The sequence below is a fragment of the Emiliania huxleyi genome (assembly GCF_000372725.1).
Source record: "Emiliania huxleyi CCMP1516 chromosome Unknown EMIHUscaffold_138, whole genome shotgun sequence".
In the NCBI taxonomy this organism is placed as follows: Eukaryota; Haptophyta; order Isochrysidales; family Noelaerhabdaceae; genus Emiliania; species Emiliania huxleyi.
Genome location: NW_005201213.1, coordinates 99543 through 116447, shown reverse-complemented (window position 1 = coordinate 116447; position 16905 = coordinate 99543). Strand labels below are relative to the sequence as shown.

The window sequence follows — 16905 nt, the reverse complement described above, 5'->3', positions numbered from 1 at the left end:
GCAGACACGGCGGTGCGCAGTGAGAGCGGCATGACGGCGCTGCATTGGGCCAAGGAGAGGGGCCACGCCGAGTGCGTCGAGGCCTTCCGGCAGCACGTCAAGGAGTCGGTGGTGGCGGGACGGCCCATTGCGGCGGCAGCCGGCGGCGCAGGCGCAGGCGGCGCTTCCTCCGGCGGCGCTTCCTCGGCTGGACCGAGAGTCGCGAAGACGCTATCTCCGGCGGCGGCGGCGGGGCGGGCGTCGAGCGGCGGCGTGGCAGCCCCCGACGCGGTCGTGGCAGCGGCTGAGGGAGGCAAGGAGGAGGCGGTGCTGGCGTGGCTCGAGGGCGGCGGGCGGGCCGACGCGACGTACGAGAAGGGCGAGACGAGCGGCATCACGCTGCTGATGAAAGCCGCCGTCCACGGCCACGAGCGGGTGGTCGAGGTGTTGCTCCAGCACGGCGCTGATGTCAACTTGCAGGACAGCAATGGCTACACCGCGCTGACGCTCGCCGCCCTCCAGGGCCACGAGCGGGTGGTCGACTTGCTGATACGACATGGTGCTGAGGTCAACTTGCAGAGCAGCGAAGGCTGGACCGCGCTGATGGGCGCCGCCTTCTTCAACCGCACCGCCGTCGTGCGGCGCTTGCTGCAGGCGGGCGCAGACACGGCGGCGCGCGATGCGAACGGCAACACGGCGCTTCATTGGGCCGAGGAGAATGGCCACGCCGCGTGCGTGTGCGCCCTCGAGGAGCACTCGTCGACCGCAGCAGAGGCTGAGGGGGAGACGGCGGTGGTAGAACAGGCCGCGGCAGCCGCACGCGAGGCGGCAGCGGCTGCGGAGGCGGCGGAGGCGCGCGATGCTGCCGAGGCTGCGCTGCGCGAGGCGGTTGAGGCGTGCGGCCGAGGCGACGCCGATCTCGAGGCGCTCAGGGCGGCGATCAACGCGAACGTCGACGCCGCCAACGGCTCGGAGGCGCTGCGGGCGGCGCGGCTGCTGCGCGATGACCTGGCCAAGCCGCTGAAGCGGCAGCGGCAGAAGGAGGAGAAGGCGGCGGCGAGGCAGGCAGAGGCGGCGGCGCGGGCGGCGGACGAGGCGCGGGCGGCGGAGGAGGCGCGGGCGGCGGAGGAGGCGCGGGCGGCGCGGGCATCGGAGGAGGCGGAGGCGGCGGCGCGGGCGGCGGAGGAGGCGGAGGCGGCATCGCGGGCAAGGGAGGAGGCGGAGGCGAGGGCGAGGGAGGAGGCGGCAAGGGAGAGGGAGGAGGCGAGGATGAGGGCGGAAGCGGAGGCGGAGGCGGCGGCGGAGGCGGCGGCGGAGGCGGCGGCGGAGGCGGCGGCGGAGGCGGCGGCGGAGGCGGCGGCTGTAGAGGCGGCGGTGGCGGCCGTGGCGGCGGCGGAGGCTCAAGAGGCGGCGGCAGCGGAGGCGACGGCAGCAGCGGCGGCAGCGGCGGCTTCGGCGAGTGTCGCCGCCCTCGCCGCCGCCGCCGCGCCGCCCGTCGCTGTCCCTCTCGACGAGCTGATTACGGCGACGGACGGCTTTGCCGAGGCGCGCAAGGTGGGCGAGGGCGGCTTTGGGCGCGTCTATCGCTGCGACGCGCTGCCGTCTCTCCCGCGCGTCGCTTGCGGGTTCGCCGTCAAGACGGCGCTGGTCGGTGTCGGCGCCCAAGGCCTCGCCGAGCTGCAGAGCGAGGTGCGCACGCTCAGCGCGGCGTGTCACCGGTCCCTGCTCCCTCTTCTCGGCGTCTGCTTGGCACCGGCGAGAGCGTGCCTCGTCTACCCCCTCTGCCGCGGCGGCAGCCTCGAGGACCGCCTCTACCGCACGCCGGCCGCGCTGCAGCGGCTCCGCATGCTCGGTTTCGAGACGCCGCCTCCGCCGCTCTCCTCCGCCGCGCGGCTCCGCGTGCTGCGCGACGCCGCAAGCGCGCTGCATTACTTGCACACGCTCTCTCCCATGATCCTGCACCGCGACGTCTCGGCGGGCAACATCCTGCTCGACGAGCGCGGCAACGGCTACCTCGCCGACGTGGGCCTCGCGCGCGCGGCAGAGGCGACGGCCGGCAGCAGCCAGCAGGTGTCGCACCTGTCGACGCAGCGCCTCTTCGGTAAGCTTGGGTACATGGACCCAATCATCTCGCAGAGCGGGCAGGCGTCAGCGCTGACCGACGGCTATGCGCTCGGCATCACGCTGCTCGTCGCCCTGACCGGCCGCGGCGCCGTCGGCCTCCTCGACGAGTGCGACGATGCGCTTGAGGAGCCCGACACGGCGGAAGGATCGATCGCGGCGGCCGACGCGGGCTGGTCGGCGGCGCAAGCCGAGGAGTTGGCGCGGCTGGTGGTCGGGCTGGCTCTCGTGAGGAAGAAGAGGCGGATGCCGCTCGCAGAGGCGCTGCCGCGGCTGGAGGCGCTAGTCGAAGCAGCGGGGGAGGTGGAGGAGAAGGTTGGGGCCGAGGAGCGCCAGTGTGACCTCTGCTACGACGCGCCGCGCTCGGTCCGCTTCGCGTGCGGCCACGCGCTGTACTGCGAGACATGTGCGCCGCGCGTGCTGGAGCGCGACAGCAACTGCCCGGCCTGCCGCCAGCCAGCGCTGCCCATCGCCGCAACTGGGCGGCTGGTGGCGGCGCAGACGACGTTTGTCCACCAGCCGCCCACTCGCACCGTGCCCCAGGCCCAGCCCGTGGGCGCCACGGCGGCGGTCGGTGGGCGAGGGGGGAGAGGGGGGCGTGGACGGGGCGGGCGGGGTGGGCCGGGCGGGCGGGGTGGGCGGGGCGCGGGGCGCGGCGGCTCTGCTTAGTGAGCTGTGAGCTGTGAGGGGTCCGCCCGCATGCTAAGTTACATCTGCACTTTTCATGCACACACGACACGAAATCGCAGCGACAGCGTCGCCGCCGGCGGCAACCCGCCCGCCGCGCGGGGCCGCGGCCCCGCGGGGCCCCGCCGCCCGCGGCCCGCGCACGCTCCAGCTAGACCGTTTCCAGCTAGAAGCCATACATCACAGAGCACATCACGGGTGTGCCGAGACTGCGACACGCCACCAGCGGCGAGGATTCCGGCCCTTCTGGAGCCCCACGGGCCGGCCCCGCGCGGGACGACGAACCGAGACGCTTTGCGGGGCACGAAACGAGACCCTTTCCCACAACCCAAATCCCCCCACCCCTTTGTTCCCCCCCCCCCCCCCCCCTCGGGAGGGCCGAACTGAGGCGCCCGTGGGGACCCCGCAATTCCCTTCCCCCCTCGGAGGGCCGGACTGAGGCGTCGAGGGCCCCACTCTTTCCTTCGCATAGCGGCCACATCTTCGGACCGCTGGTCGAGCGACCCGGGGGATGCCCCGCGCGCCTGACCCAGGCGCGAAAACGAATCTGCGAGGCGTGGCCGCTCATGCGGCCCGATGGGGAGGAGCGGGGCAGACTACGGGGATCGGCTTCTTACACAGCCCTTCCCTGCAGCGAGCCCCCCTCCAACCCACCCGCGCTAGGTCTCGGGTTTGACGCATGGGGTCACTCCCGCGAAACCCGTGAACTAGCCGGGGCAGTCGGAGAAGGGGCAACTCCGTGCACTGACGGTCGGCCGTCAGAAAACACGCCTCCGTGGCTCGGGTTACACCAATCCTCGCGTCACACACACACTCACATCCTCGCTACCCAACGCGGCCAAAGGATATCCACCTCGAGAACCTCGAGAGAACAGTGAACAGAACTCTATGCACTGGCTACGGATCCCAAATCCACCAGTGTGGGATTCCGCGCAATCGCTTGACTCTGAAAAGCTCGCATGTACCTCCTGCAAGCGCTGTGGTCGCCGCAGACTGGCTCCGACTTGACGGCGGCAATGGAGACGTGATGCCTCCATGCGCCCGTCAAGTCGAAATCGACATGCGAGTCGATCTTTGGCTCGCCAGAGGTACATGCGGCGTTTCGCGACAAAACAGCGCTGCGACCGCGAAGTGGCGGTGGACATGCTCCCACGGTGCCGACGCGGCGCCGGAGTGGCCGGCGCTGCTCGCCGCGACCACGACGGCTACTCTGATACTCCGGGCCGACCGTCCTACCCGACGGTGGCACTCTTCCACGTCTCGCTCACGCTGAGAAAAACTATGAAACGGCGTGCAGCAGAGTCACCGACGAGTCGGTCCGCGTGACTCCTCGTGTCCTGTACCGTTCTCACACATCCATAAACTCACTTTGACCTCACTGAAGCGATGCCTCAATCCTGAATCCTCAGATTTTAGATTAGGACGCTGCGGACCCTCTACCAAGGCGGCGTGCGTATTGAATACAAGGAAGTAATATTATCGAGCCTCTTTCAACCCCCCCTTAGACTATGGCGCATGGGTGTGAGGTCGGGCTCTGGCACAAAGCGTAGACCCCGCCCGCCGGAGCTCACCTCGGGAGTCACGCGCTCCGCATCGATACACGTTTTGGGGTGTTGTTAGTTGTACACCAGTCGGCTTCAGTAGGCAAAGACCTTCTGAAAGATCTTGTTCCGGTCGGCCCCGTGCTCCTTGAGCACCGTTACAGGTGTGCTAGTTTTCTTGCCGTACTGCTTGAGGTATTTAGTCGCCGTGTTCATGGCCGCGGCGCGCTCCTTTTGCGTGGCGCCCGCACCGACCCAGACGAGCAGGCCCTCTCCTCCGGCGTCGCACACGTACACGTCATCGGAGTGGAGCAGGCCCTTCCCCAGGCTGCCGCGTCCAACCTCGCTCATCGTGAGCTCGCCGCTCGAGTCTGAGAGCTGGAAGAGGACGGCCTCGCCGCCTTCGGGCGGTTTTGGCAGCGTCTCGCCCGCCTCCTCCTTGCTGGCGATCTGCCTCGGTTCCCCGCCCAGCTTGCTCCAGAAGTACTCGTCCGCCTCCCTCGAGATGGACGACGCGCCATTGCGCTCAGACGCGAGTTCGTAGGCAGCCTGGTCGGCCGCGAGCTTCTCAAACGGCGAGCAGTCAGCGCCCTCCCACGCGTAGATGGTCGCACCCGTGTCAAGGATAAAAACGTCGCCATGGTTGAGAGACGTCGCCCGGCAGGGCACCTGGATGATGGCCGTGTTCTTCTTGACACGCTTAATTTGCAGCAGGCGGCTGCTGAAGGCACCGGGCTCGACTTTGTTGAAGCCCGAGTCGACGCCGCCCTCGAGGTATGAGACGGTCTTGAAGAGCGAGCGAAAGGCGTTGCTCTCGTGAAGCATTACCTGAGCAACCATGCTACACTCATCACGTTTCCAACACCGCGTGTCGCTCTCAAGGGACAGTCACACCTCGCGGTGCTGGATCGGAGCGCCATCGAGCAAGTCGTCGAGCTCGACCGTCTTATAGGCGGCGGTGCCTTGCTCGTCCGCCGTCGACTCCTGGCCGGGGTTGGCCGTGGTGGTCTGGTAAATGTATACCGCCTGCTACCTGTGAGAATGTGTGCCCGCGTAGTGTGTCTCAAAGTGTCTCGAAGGAGGCACACGACGATGGCGCCGATTGACGGCCTGCCTACTACGTGCGTACTTGCCCCAGCCAGAAGTACAAGTCGTAGAGGAGCTTGGTCGAGCCGTCCTCTTTGTGGGTATGGAGGACAATGTACGAGTCGCCCTTGTAGAACTTGCCGTGCTCCTCCTTTGGCCACGGCTTGATTTCGAACTGCTCAACTCGCCACACCTCGACGCCTGGCGCCCTACCGCAGCCCTTCCAGGCCGCCTCCTTCTGCGCGGCCGACTTGCGAAGACCCTTGTCCTCCTCGCTCCCGATGCCTGCCACGTTGGTATCGCTGATGTCTAAATCTGCGGGAGCGCTCGCCAACGCCCTCCCGCCCTCTGCCAACCTTGCTCCCGCCTCGGCAATGGTCTCTTTGAGGTCTAGATCAGATGCAGGTGCAAACTCTCGCTCATGATCAGCCGGTTGATCACCGTAGTCGTCTTCAACCGGCTTCGTGGCGCTGGACGTCCCATATTTGGGCTGTGGCACGCTCTCTTCACCCTCGTCACTGGAGGCGCCCCACCCGAGCTGTGGCACGCTCTCTGCCTCACCACCAACGCCTTCTAACAACGTGGTTGCCTCCACCGACACCGCCCGATCGACTGGAGCGGGCAGATCATCGCCCCCTCCCACATTGAAGCTCGATGGGACTGAGGTTGCCCGAGACGTGCGCCTCACGCGCAGCAGCTTTGATAGGCGGAGCTTCATCGCGCGTTCGGACGTCCCCGGATTTTAGGCTGGGAGACGTGTGGAGGTGGTCCGGCTGTGTTGCCCTTGAGCTAGTCCTTCCCCGGTCGCCTAGCCTCTGCGCTGTCTGGCGAACGCCTGTATGCCATGCGCGCGGACCACGCTTGCGTGGATACGTGGCTGGCAGGCTGGCCCGTGTGCGGGGTAACCCGCGCACGGGGAAGCTTCACGGGTTCGAGTCGTCAATCATTAAGCAGCGGAGGTGTGCCGAGGGGGACCGGGAGGCGGTAAGTCGTCGTCGCCCGGCGCTGCTTGCAGGTCCATGGCGATGGCGCTAAGAGGTGCCCGGTGCCGAGCGCAGGCCGGAGCGCGGAGCCCACAGGTCGGACCTTAAGACAGCGTTGTAGATCCCTGGGCGAGGGTGGTGGAGGGGGCGGTCCGTCGGCGCCAAACCACCTCCCACCGAGGTGGGCAGGTTCCACGCGTTCCCGGACCGCCCCGTTGGAGGTAGACCGCTCGTCTAGCCAATCAGCCTTAAGCGAGCGGCCTGGCCGTTGGAATGGCCGAGTAGGGGAGGACGACTGTCTCTGACGGCGAACCTCAGTTACGAGCCGCCCTCCCCCCGATGCGGACATGCGGGGTTCGGGAAGGTCTATGACCTACCTAGTTAGCCGACATGCCAGGCCGTTCGGAGTCCCCCCTTGTAGACGTGTGCCGCTGGGATCATTCCAGTAAAAACTTGTCTACACACACGAGGCGGTGGGGCAAGGGGTCTCCTCGTCTCCACCCCTAAGCAACGACAGGAGCCCGTGTCGCGTGTGGAGCGGTCACAACACTAAGAACAAATCTCACAAATCTTCTCAACACCGGGCAGCGTGAACAGGGCGATGATGAGGATCAGGAAGCCGCAGACCTGGAGGGCGTACGACCACGAGCGGCCGCACTCCAAGTCTGCGGGGTCGTCCACGAGTGTCACGCAGGCGATCAACTCCCACAGCGCGAACGGCACGACCGAGAGCACCGCCGCCGCGGCGACGAGGGCGGCGGTGAGGCAGGGCTTGGGCCGCCTGGAGCGGGAGCCGTGGCAGGCGAGCACAAAGGCGACGAACACAAGCAGAACCGTCAAGATCGATGTCGCCTCCGCGCCCGCGATCCAGGGCTTGAGCGTGGCCGAGTTGCCGACCGCGCCGCCGGAGCACTTGTCGTCACCGCCGCAGGTGTCGCCTTCGGCGCAGTCGTCGTCGTCGTCGCAGGAGCGCGCCTCCCATGCGATGCTGCGGGCGTAGCCGCAGAGAATGTTGTCAAGGCCTTCCTGGATGCGTGGCGACGAGACGTACTCGCAGTGGTAGGAGACCACGTCCGAGCAAGACCATTCTTCGCCACCACGAAGCGTGATGAACGCGTTGACCGCGTCGCAGCTGTCTTCGTTCAGATATCCGCCGACGCCCCAGATGCCATAGCCAACCGACCCACCGTAATCGCTCCCGTCCACTTCATATATGAAGGTTGGCGTCCCGGCAGAGAATGCCGGCACAGCACACGCAACCACGACAAAGATGCCGCTGATGGCGAGAAGGACGGTGGCGACGCACATGCGGAAGGCAACATGCTTGTTGATAGACTCGCTGCGCGTCTGCACATCCATGGGTGAAGTGGGGGATTCGAGCGTCTCGCAAGGGGCCGACAAACAGGGCAGAAGCGAGAAGGCAAGCGGCCCTGACAGACACGTCCCGTGCACGTGCACGTGCATGTGCATATGCATGTGCATGCACGTGTGGCGTGCACATGCACATGTGCGTGTGCGTGTGCGTGTGCATGTCCCTGTTCACAGTTGAACTAATTCTCACCGCTGTACACTGTTATACTAGAGCTGAGAGAGAGATTTTTAGCAATACCAAACAACTCTAACACTCACACGTCATTTGGGGCCTGGAGCCCTGTTCACGCGCGCGCGAGACGTGCAGACAGGGTTGCCAGGTGAGAGCGAATGGCGCGGTTCACGCCTCGCACAACAGAGAGAGAGATGCGCTCTGCATGATGGGACATAAAAGAAAGCGAGTACTTGGGCGAGTAGGCCGTGCGGTCGACGCTGCCGCGCGCGGCTTTGCGCGCGAGGCGGCGCAGCTTGAGAACGGCGGTGGGCGAGAAGCCGCCGCCGAACGTCTCGTGGAGCAGCTGTTTGTTTGTTTGCTAGAGCTGTCGGTGTACGGTGAGAGAGAGAGAGTGTTTGTTTTTCGGTGAGTGGTTTTGCCTCGCCTCTCCGAGAACACGCTGCTGTGGTCCGGGATTGCTGGCCGGAATGGGATTGCGTGCATGGCATCTCGCCACACTAGTGCAAACAAAGCACAAAACTCTCTCTCACACTAGTGTAACACACACACTGCCGGTCAGCTGGCCTGGGCAGCTTCTGCGTTATGGCATATTCCATAACCATATAAGATATATGGGTTCCCTGGCCGAGCGCTGGGCCCGCCGCCCGCTCCCCGCTGGCCCCGCCGGCGCCCGCGGAGGTTATCATATCGTTATATCTCCCATACTCCGAACAGCTGGGCTTGGCCGGCATAGTTGGTTTAAAAGACCCCCGGAGGGTGTTCCTGCCCGGGAAAACATTATCCCGCGGTCCCGGCAGCCCCGCGAAAGACTCACAAGGCCAACACGGTTCTCCGTGGCTCGCTTAAGGCCAGGAAAACCTCCCCCCCCCCCCCCCCCCCCCTTCTCCTTCCCGCCACACACGTCTCGAGTGGCGCCCACCGCGCCTCTCTGATGTCTCACTGCACTCGCTGTTGTCTCACTGCAGTCTCACTCTAGTCTCACAGCTGCCACATCCAAGCCACACCCACGTCACACGTGGCCTCACACCATCTCTGCTTGCTGACACAGTGCGTCGCTCCTCACATCTCTCCCCTGGCTCGCTGGCCTTGGCGTCCCGCTCTCTTGATCAAACTCCTGTCTCACGACTGTCTCCTGCCCCGTCTCACAGCTGCCACACCCATGCCACACCCACGTCACACGTGGCCTCACACCATCTCTGCTTGCTGACACAGTGCGTCGCTCCTCACATCTCTCCCCTGGCTCGCTGGCCTTGGCGTCCCGCTCTCTTGATCAAACTCCTGTCTCACGACTGTCTCCTGCCCCGTCTCACACGTGTCACGCGCGCCACACACGCGCCACAAACGCGCCACACACACGCCACACACACGCCACACACGCGCCACACACGCGCCACACACGCGCCACACACGCGTCACACACAAGCAACACACGCGCCACGTGCATCCCTACGGCCATCTCAGGCGCCGCAAGCGGTGCCCGACAGGGGCGGGTGCCCCCACCCCGAGGGGCGGGGGCGGGGTCGGGGCCCAAAGTGATTCGGCCTATCGCCTCGGCAAGGTCCTCGGTGCGATTCTCCACGGTGTCGTCGAGCGAAAGCGCGGTAGCCGCGGAGGTGATGACGTCGACATCGGTGGAATCGGCTGGGTCAACGTCAATGTCGATAGCTCTTTCACGTCGGATCCCCTTGTTGTCTCCGATGTGTCGCGCCTGCGCGCTCGGCGTGTATGAAATCCATATCACCCCATGCTCCACGACTGGGGCTTTAGGCGGCGAGGGCGGGGCGCCAGGCGGCGGTCTGTTTTCGGGGGAGTCGGGTGGGTCATCGGCGTAGCTAGAGGCCCCATCACCGATGTCGTCGAGTGGGATGGTTGTACCTCCTCCGTTAATAACCACGTCGTCGCCCACGGTGCTGCTCTCCCCGTCGTCTGCGTCTGTTGGGATCGACTCGTCTTGCCACTCCGGTGCGCCGCAATACCTCGCGCCGCTCCTGCCGAGGTCAGCTTGCTTATCGACGTAGTCGTTCCACTTATGACCACTGTGCCCCTTGACGTGTCTCCATGTCACTTCGTGCCTCGACGCTAAATGCCGCCACGCTGCTCGAAGATAGCTCGCTAGTTGTGCGTTCTCCCCCGGCGAGATTCTCCCCGTCGCACACGCCATCGCGTACTCGCTGTCCGTTCGGACCACCCCTCGTGAGCCTGCTGGTCGTGGTGCCGTGTGGAGTAGTGAGCGAAAAAGCTCCGCAAGCGCTGACAGCTCCGCCGTGTTATTGGTGTGTTTCCGCGCCCCCACGAAAGCGGCGTGCACGGGGCTAGTCACGACGGGGCCGTAGCCTTCGGTCACGAGCATGGCATTCACGTCGCATATGCCGTCCCCGCCCATGACTACGGCGTACGCCCATCCTGCCCTGCCTCCGTCTTCCGACCCATCAGTGTACGCCGTCCAGTCGGGTGGTTGCTGCTGCTGTGGGGGCGTGGTGCCGTCCCGTCGACAGGGTCGAAGTATAACTCCTGACGCCTCCACCATCAGCCGCACTTTAACACGGCAAGCACCGCCCCTATCACAAGGCTCGACGCTGAGTAGTGCCATCGTGTTGCTTGTGCAATCATTTGCAGCAACGTCGCGGGCAAGCTGAATCCTCTCTGGAAGCGCGCATTGGCCGTCGTCAGAAAAGAAGCCGGACGCGAGCCAATCCCTTTCCCACTCTGCTACTGGTCCTTCCCCGGGCGAGGGCTGCCATCCGGGTATGCGAAGGCGTATTTCCCTCTCGGTTTGCTGTGCTCTCTTCGCTGTGTAATAAAATTGGCGGACGAGTGCCGCCCTAGCGTCCTTGTCGACTCGGGCGTCCGGCGTCGCGTCGTGTGCAAGGTTCGCGTTGTAGTGCCGCCGCCGCACGATGCCCGCCAGCGTCTCCAGCATCATCACTCGTGTCGGCGTTGCCCCAATGCGCCCCTCTGCCATCTGTCCTCTGCTCGTAGTAAGCCGAAACCCGGTTATGCAGAGTCGGCGGTGTTCGTGTGCGAGTTGTTGCCATTGCGAACGCCGTGTCTCTTCACGCACCGCCTCGTCTAGCGTTGTGACTTCCAGAACCGTGCGGAGGGCGGCCTCATGGACCAAGCCTGTGTAAGGGCATTCGAGGGCTAGGTGCCGAGTGGTCTCGATTACAGTCTCTCCCCGGAGCAGGTAGCATAGGTCGCAGATGCCAGCCCGCGTGGTGTGTGACGAGGTGCATGAGCATGCGTGCGGGAGAAGCGCGAGAGCAATGACATGTTTGGACGCACACACACTCACAATCCCGTGAAGAAAGAAAGACCTGAAACTGATTTCGCGCAGCGAGAATTCTTTTCCTCGCGATGTCTGCCCCGCCTCGCGCCGCCTCGCCCCAGCCTCCGCCGCCGCCGCCCCCTCGCCAGACACTCCGCCGCCCGCCCGCCTCCTCGACCTCCCCACGGACCTCCTCTTGCGCGCCCTCTCTCGCTGCGACCCCGTCGACATCGCTCGCGTCGCGGCCGTCTCGCTGCTCTTCCACGCCTCACTCGCGCTAGAGGGCATCCGCTTGTGGGCTCAAGAGCGCGGCTTCGAGCTGCCGGCGCAGCCAGAGGGCGAGGGCTCCGCCGTGCGGTGGCTGTGTCTCGCTGCGCTGCTGTGCGAGTCCAACCCGCCGGCGAGGTTGGCAGCAGGCCAGTCGCACAGCCTCTTCATCGACGGCGAGGGGCGGCTCTCATCGTGCGGCTCGGCTGCGCATTCGCCAGTGCATGCCATCTCAGGCCTCATCGGCCACGGCCACGGCATGACGCTGCTCAACACGCCGACCCGCCTTCCGTCGACGCTGGGCGGCGAGCGCGCCGTGGGTGTGTCGGCTGGAGGTCTGCACAGCCTCGCCCTCCCCGCCGACGGCGCCGTCTGGAGCTGGGGCTTTGGAGACTTTGGCCGGCTGGGCCACGGCGACGAGCAGGACCATTCGCAACCGAAGAAGATCGAAGCCTTTGCTGGCCGGCGCGTCGTCGCTGTGTCGGCTTCGATCGAGCATAGCCTCGCGCTCACCGCCGACGGCGCCGTCTGGAGCTGGGGTGGTGGAGGCTCTGGCCAGCTGGGCCACGGCGACCAGCAGCGCCAGCTGCTGCCGAAGAAGGTCGAGGCCTTTGCTGGCCAGTATGTCATCGCTGTGTCGGCTGGAGCATTCCACAGCATGGCAATCACCGCCGACGGCGCCGTCTGGAGCTGGGGCGGTGGATACATTGCCATGTTGGGGTATGGCGACCAGCAGCGCCAGCTGCTGCCCAAGAAGGTTGAGGCCCTTGCTGGCCAGCGCGTCGTCGCTGTGTCGGCTGGAGCATGGCACAGCCTCGCCATCACTTCCGACGGTGCCCTTGCGCTTCAGGCTACATGCACAAGGCGTGCGCGGCTTCGTGCGACACGCTGAACTCTGAGGGCGGGCCAGACTCACATAGACCTCGCTCAAAGTCTTGAGACCCACCGAAGCACCGAGCCCGAGCCGCCGCGCGAGGCCGAGCCATCAGAGGCCGAGCCGCAGCCGGAGCGTGTCACATGTCTGTCACCAGTCGCGATCATTCGACTTTTGTTTCTTTAATGTGTTTCAGCTATCAAGTCTCTCGAGAGGCCGGGGTGGTCTCAACGCACGCGACGCTCAACGGAGCGCGTACGAAGTGTTGTGGACTTTGGGTTTGGGGCCGAAAACACATTTGCGAGCCTCCGTGCCCAGTGTTGTCGATTGTTTGGTCGGGAGTCCTCCCTTGAAAAAAGGCCTCTCCGTAAGAGCCACATACACCGAGAGAGATGAAAAAGAGAAGATTCCGGGTCAACGACGGGGGGGCATTCAAGCGCCAGAGCGCCAGGACACGACGGTCGACGGCGTCTTTTTAAGGGTGCGGGGTGGGGGGGGGGGACGAGGAGTCATCGCCACTGCAGAATGTCACCGATGCTAAAACCGACTCCTTGCGGAGTTCCCCCTTGCGGTCATGCCCGAGAGAGGCGAAGCCGGGGGTGGCGAGGGAGGCGGCGGCGACGGGGACGCTTTGCGCGAGCTCTTCAGATCGCTGGCCAGCAGCACAGCCGGTGACAGTCCCAGGGAGCGTCAGAGCCGCGCCGTTCTGCTGCGAAAGATGCTCGAGCGAGGCGTCTCTCCCGACGCCCGGGACCCTGACGACAAAGACCAGCCGACGCTGCTGATCTCAGCCGCCTACTATGTGGACCTGCCATTGGTGAGACTTCTGCTTGAGTCTGGTGCCGACGTGCACTTGACTGACGCCAGCGGCGGCACAGCTCTTATGAGCGCCGCGCGCACACTTTCCCTCAGCGAGAGCTCTCTCAGCGAGAGTGCTGCGGCGGGAGAGGTTGTCGCTAGCCTGCTACGAGTTGGAGCCCGCCTACCAGCCGAGCTGCCGCCTGGCGCCGCCGATCGGGGTTGGGGTGCGCAGTGGACAGCTATGCACAAAAGCGTCTCGGAGGTGGCGTTTGTCGATGGCCCATTCCGCGAAGCCATGGCTCGAGGCCAACCCCGGATTCAGACTCCTCGTGGCGACGTCATCATGAAGGGCCAGAAGGGACACAGCCTGAGGCAGTTTCGAGCAGCCCCAGATGGCGGCCCGGACCTCGACAAACCATGGATGGAGCAGGCTCGGCAGCAGCACGAGCGGCAGGCTCGGCGGGAGGCGGCGGGAGCAGAGAGCCCCGCCAGCCGTCCCAGCGCCTCGAGCAGCGCCCTCGCCGTGATCCTCGCGCTGCTGCTCGTGACGGTCGTCTCTGGCTGGCGCGCGTGGCGGCAGCGGCGAGCACCCAGGAGGCAGAGAGGGAAGCAGCCCGCGGAGAGAGCGTTCCGGGAGCGGGCTAGGAGGCGGGCTGAAGCGAGGGCGACGGCGGCTGAAGCGAGGGCGACGGCGGCGGCGGCGGCAGCGGAATCCGCGGCGGCGGAGCAAGCAGAGGCAGACGGGAGGGAGGGAGAGGGGCAGCAGACTGGCGGTTCGCCCGACTGGGTCACCGTCCAGCATCTGCCGCAGACGTCGACGGCAGAGGGCTGGCAGGCGAGGGAGCCGCTCAGTGATCCGGCATCCGATGGAGCTAGCGAGGCGGGATTGGCGCACGGCGGTCGCTCCACCCCCTCAGCACCGCCTCACCCTGAGATCCTCTCGCTGGCGGCCGCTACCTTCGACACCGGCCGTCGAGACGCGCCCGAGTCCACAATAGGTGGCGAGACTACGTGTATCGTGTGCTTCACTAGGCCGAAGACGCACGCCGCTCTGCCGTGTGGCCACCAGTGTGTCTGCGGCCCCTGCTCCGCTCGGCTGCGAGCGTGCCCGTATTGCCGAACGCCAGCCGAGCGCTGGTGGCACGTGCGCGTGGTGTGATCGCCCATTCGGTCGCTCGGTCGCCTGGCGGCACATTCGGAAGTGCACCTGCAAACAGGGATTTCGGCTTTGCGCGGCGTCTCCCGCCCTCTAGCCCCTTCTTGGCTTTGGGACTCCTATTACCCGTAAGAAAAGAACGCGCCCCAGGATTTCTTTTGCCAGGTGAGAGCGAGTGGCGCGGTCACGCCTCGCCGACAACAGAGAGAAATGCGCGCTTCAAGGTGCAAGCGGGGGCTGCGAGCGACCGAAGAGAAACTAGGAATTCCTACGGCAGGGACGCCCACTAGAGCAGTCAGGCCCGGACTGAACACCAGCGCGGCATGGGTGGACGCGGGACCAGAGAAAGAATGGACACCAGCTCACGGGAGGCGGTTCTCCTCCGACGAGGACGGGGACGGTCCCTTCGAGGCCGCGGCCGAAGGCGTCATCAAGTTCGACTCGGACGAGCGGTGCATGGCGCAGATCACGTGGCCGACGGCGGCGGCGACGCGCCACAACAGTCAACACGTGCTCCACGCCTCTTCCTCCACGGCTGGCGGCCGCTCTCGGACGGTACAGGTTGGTCACCGCTTGGTTCTACCCTCGCGACTGGTACACCTTGTACTGGGATGGCAGCTCGGCCGACAAGGTCGCAAGGCGCGCTGTCTTCCCGACGCTCGAGCACGACAACTACGACCCCGGCCCCCTCGCAGAGCGCATCAGGCGCGACAAGCGCGAGCGGTCTGACCGCTCCTCCGACGACTCCTCCTCCTCCGACCAAGACTCATGCGGCTCCGGCTCTACTAGCGAGGCGAATGACATATTCGACAACCCTCGACGACCATCTCGGCTACGGTTCCGACTCCGGCTTCGGCTGGTAGTCGACAAGCTGCCGAGCCCTTATCACTGTGTGTGCCACATTTCTTGTTGGCTCCTAAAAATCTCTCTCTCTCTCTCTTAGACGCTTTATGGGGACCCGGCTCACCGCGCTGAAGAAGAAAACGCCACCCAACCACCCAAGACAGCTTGGAGAGCTCCCGGTGACGCTACATTTCGTAACGATCGTCGCTATTGGCCATCTGCCTCCTGCAGCCTCTGTTGGGGCGGAATGCGCGGGGTTTTCGGCGCGATGCCTCCGGCTAGTACACGGTACTGCTCTGCCGCAAACTCTCCTGCGTTCGCGTGACGTGTGGGGCGCACGCACTGCGCTCGAAAGTCGCGATTTGGCAATAGGCGCTCGAGCCGGCGCGCAGTGGAGGGGGCGCCGCGCAGGGGGATCGGGGGGGTGCGAGAGGGGGCGTGGGTCGGGCGCGCACCGGCCGGCTCCGGGAGCGGCCGTCACGTCGAAGAGGGGACCTGGTGCTGCTCGAATGACGACGCATGCCGCTCTGCTGCGCCGCCGATAGCCCCTCTTCCGAGCCGGCGCGTGGCGGCGAGCCGCGGCCAGTATCGCTCGTGCGGTGGAGGCGGCAGCTTGCATCGGCCGGCAGCGGGTGCGGCCATCACGTCGATGAGGGGGGGTTGTCGGCGACTCGTGTGGCTCGAGGCCTACGCTGCGCCGCCCAAGCCCTACTGCCGATCCAGCGCCTGGCGTTTGGGGCGAGCCGCGGTCGTCGTCGCTGATGGTATATGGCGGCGGCGGCGGCGGCTCGCCCTTCCCTCCGGCCGCAATTCCGATCCCGCCGCGGCTATCCGTGCTTGCTGTGCCCCTGCGTGGTGTGTTTCAAGTTCTTACAACCCAAGGTGATAGAGGGCAAAAAGATCGATTGCGCTCTTGCCGATCCGCACCTGCCTAGGCTCTTGGGTGGCGCGCCCCAGCTCTTGCCTCTTCACAACGAACCTGGTTCCGCAGGCGTGGGCCTCCCCGGGCTGCCCCACACCATTCCTCCAAAAAAGCGCGCCGCAGCCGGTCGCGGCGGCGGCCGCGGCCGCGGCCGCGGCGACGGCGGCGACGGCGGCGACGGCGGCGGCGGCGGCGGCAAGCGCTCCAAGCCGTCCAAGCCCTCGAGCCGCGTGGACGAGCTCGCTGAGCGGTGGGCGGTGGGCAGTGACGGCGACGGCACCTTCGACGAGGCGCTCGTCGTGGACGTGTACGGCCGCTTCCTGGCGGGCGGGCGCAGCGGCCGCGGCCGCTCGGCCGACCTCTCCCGGCTCGAGCTGTCTGGCTACCTCGAGCGCTACCTCTGGCCGCACTTTGATGGCGAGAGCGCGAGCTGGGAGCACGTCATGTCCATCGTGGTGATGCTGAACGCCAAGTTCGGCGAGGGCGTCGATGGGTGGGCCGTGCTGCGCGCCGAGCGCGCCCGCTTCGACGCCTTCTTCGGCCGCGCGCTCGGGTTGCCGAGCGAGCGCGCCGAGATGCCGTGGCTGGAGCGCGCCGAGTGGGTCCGCTTCCTCGTGCGCGCCTTTGGCTCGCTCGAGGAGGAGATGGTGCGGGTGCAGGCGCTCAAGCTGGCGTCGCTGCCGATGTGGCTCACGCTCTCCGAGCGCGACGCCGCCTCCCGCCTCAAGGCCCAGCCCGCGCTCTCCCGCCCCTGGAAGTTTGTCAAGAAGCGGCGCACCAAGGAGGCGGCGTTGCCCTCTGGCCCGCCACTCTCGTCGCAGCGCGAGGAGAGCT

At 66.1% G+C, this 16905-nt stretch overlaps 4 protein-coding genes across 4 annotated transcripts; 2 read left to right on the top strand and 2 right to left on the bottom strand.

Annotated features, from left to right (window-relative positions):
- Window positions 1-1248: 1248 nt before the first annotated feature.
- On the top strand, window positions 1249-2196 carry EMIHUDRAFT_71043 (hypothetical protein; the record flags this gene model as incomplete). Its single annotated transcript, XM_005788123.1, has 1 exon — window positions 1249-2196. A coding segment is annotated over one exon (948 nt), but the record flags the coding sequence as incomplete, so codon positions are not given.
- Window positions 2197-2346: 150 nt separating this feature from the next.
- On the top strand, window positions 2347-2769 carry EMIHUDRAFT_313622 (hypothetical protein; the record flags this gene model as incomplete). Its single annotated transcript, XM_005788122.1, has 1 exon — window positions 2347-2769. One exon carries the CDS (start codon window positions 2347-2349, stop codon window positions 2767-2769), a length of 423 nt encoding a protein of 140 aa, XP_005788179.1.
- Window positions 2770-4466: 1697 nt separating this feature from the next.
- Window positions 4467-5727, bottom strand: EMIHUDRAFT_41742 (hypothetical protein; the record flags this gene model as incomplete). The annotated part of the gene is made up of 3 exons (XM_005788121.1): window positions 4467-5156; window positions 5223-5312; window positions 5458-5727. Coding segments are annotated over 3 exons (1050 nt in total), but the record flags the coding sequence as incomplete, so codon positions are not given.
- A 1219-nt stretch (window positions 5728-6946) lies between these two features.
- Window positions 6947-7756, bottom strand: EMIHUDRAFT_227277 (hypothetical protein; the record flags this gene model as incomplete). Its single annotated transcript, XM_005788120.1, has 2 exons — window positions 6947-7249; window positions 7445-7756. 2 exons carry the CDS (start codon window positions 7754-7756, stop codon window positions 6947-6949), a joined length of 615 nt encoding a protein of 204 aa, XP_005788177.1.
- Window positions 7757-16905: the final 9149 nt, after the last annotated feature.